The sequence below is a fragment of the Empidonax traillii genome, unplaced genomic scaffold (genome assembly GCF_003031625.1).
Source record: "Empidonax traillii isolate 1590-97213 ecotype Southwest subspecies unplaced genomic scaffold, ASM303162v1 scaffold2442:size25934, whole genome shotgun sequence".
Taxonomy (NCBI): domain Eukaryota; kingdom Metazoa; phylum Chordata; class Aves; order Passeriformes; family Tyrannidae; genus Empidonax; species Empidonax traillii.
This window is the reverse complement of record NW_020957635.1, coordinates 9,622-11,407: the sequence shown is the minus strand read 5'-3', so window position 1 is coordinate 11,407 and position 1,786 is coordinate 9,622. Positions and strand designations below refer to the sequence as shown.

Sequence of the window (1,786 nt, the reverse complement as noted above, 5' to 3'; positions counted from 1 at the left end):
AGGATGACGATGATGAAGATGAACCTGATGAAGACGAAGCCGATGGAGGTGATGAAGACCATGATGAGGAGGAGGATGATGATGACGAGGATGATGATGAACCTGATGAAGGTGATGGTGAAGGTGATGAGGATGAAGAAGATGATGAAGACGAAGCTGATGAAGGCGATGAAGATGATGATGAGGACGATGAGGATGAGGATGAAGCTGATGAGGATGAGAGTGAGAATGAAGGTGAGGATGAGGGTGATGAAGATGAAGGTGAGGATGAGGATGAAGGTGACGAGGGTGAGGGTGAGGAGGATGAGGGTGAGGATGAAGGTGATGCAGATGAAGCTGAGGATGAGGATGAGGGTGAGGAGGATGAAGATGAAGCTGAGGATGAGGGTGATGAGGGTGAGGATGAAGGTGATGAGGATGAAGCTGAGGATGAGGATGAGGATGAAGGTGATGAGGGTGAAGGTGAGGAGGATGAGGATGAAGATGAAGGTGAGGAGGATGAGGGTGAGGATGAAGGTGATGCAGATGAAGCTGAAGCTGAGGATGAAGGTGATGAGGATGAAGGTGAGGATGAGGATGAAGGTGACGAGGGTGAGGGTGAGGAGGATGAGGGTGAGGATGAAGGTGATGCAGATGAAGCTGAGGATGAGGATGAGGGTGAGGAGGATGAAGATGAAGCTGAGGATGAGGGTGATGAGGGTGAGGAGGAAGGTGATGAGGATGAAGCTGAGGATGAGGATGAAGGGGACTAGGGTGAGGGTGAGGAGGATGAGGATGAAGATGAAGGTGAGGAGGATGAGGGTGAGGATGAGGAGGAAGGTGAGGAGGATGAGGGTGAGGATGAAGGTGATGCAGATGAAGCTGAAGCTGAGGATGAAGGTGATGAGGATGAAGGTGAGGAAGATGAGGGTGATGAGGGTGAGGAGGAAGGTGATGAAGATGAAGGTGAGGATGAGGATGAAGGTGATGAGGATGAAGCTGAGGATGAAGGTGAGGAGGATGAGGATGAAGATGAAGGTGATGAGGATGAAGCTGAGGGTGAGGATGAAGGTGATGCAGATGAAGCTGAGGATGAGGATGAGGAGGGTGAGGATGAAGATGAAGGTGATGAGGATGAAGATGAAGCTGAGGATGAAGGTGATGAAGCTGAAGCTGAGGATGAAGATGAAGGTGATGAGGGTGAGGAGGGTGAGGGTGAGGGTGAAGGTGATGAAGCTGAAGCTGAGGATGAAGGTGATGAGGATGCAGATGAAGCTGAGGATGAGGAGGATGAGGGTGATGAAACTGAGGATGAGGATGAAGGTGATGAAGCTGAAGCTGAGGACGAAGGTGAGGAGGATGAGGATGAAGATGAAGGTGATGCAGATGAAGCTGAGGATGAAGGTGATGAAGATGAAGCTGAAGCTGAGGATGAGGGTGAGGATGAAGGTGATGAAGCTGAAGCCGAGGATGAAGATGAAGGTGATGAGGATGAGGATGAAGGTGATGAGGATGAGGATGAAGATGAAGCTGAGGATGAGGAGGATGAGGGTGATGAAGCTGAGGATGAGGATGAAGGTGATGAAGCTGAAGCTGAGGATGAAGATGAAGGTGATGAGGGTGAGGATGAAGCTGAAGCTGAGGATGAGGAGGATGAGGATGAGGGTGAGGATGAAGGTGATGAAGCTGAAGCTGAGGATGAGGGTGAGGAGGATGAGGGTGAGGATGAAGGTGATGAAGCTGAAGCTGAGGATGAGGATGAAGGTGATGAGGATGCAGATGAAGCTGAGGATGAGGATGAAGGTGA

General features: G+C 50.3%; 1 protein-coding gene across 1 annotated transcript in view; it reads right to left on the bottom strand.

Moving 5' to 3' along the window:
* Positions 1 to 1,786, bottom strand: part of LOC114071931 (uncharacterized protein DDB_G0271670-like) — a gene marked incomplete at its 5' end in the record, with an annotated part of 17,885 nt that overhangs the window by 7,003 nt on the left and 9,096 nt on the right. Inside the window, 5 exons of the mRNA XM_027909816.1 lie at positions 25 to 207; positions 285 to 537; positions 632 to 639; positions 750 to 1,254; positions 1,541 to 1,764. Of these exons, the coding sequence (XP_027765617.1) occupies positions 25 to 207; positions 285 to 537; positions 632 to 639; positions 750 to 1,254; positions 1,541 to 1,764 (1,173 nt within the window). The remainder of the gene's footprint in view (positions 1 to 24; positions 208 to 284; positions 538 to 631; positions 640 to 749; positions 1,255 to 1,540; positions 1,765 to 1,786) is intronic.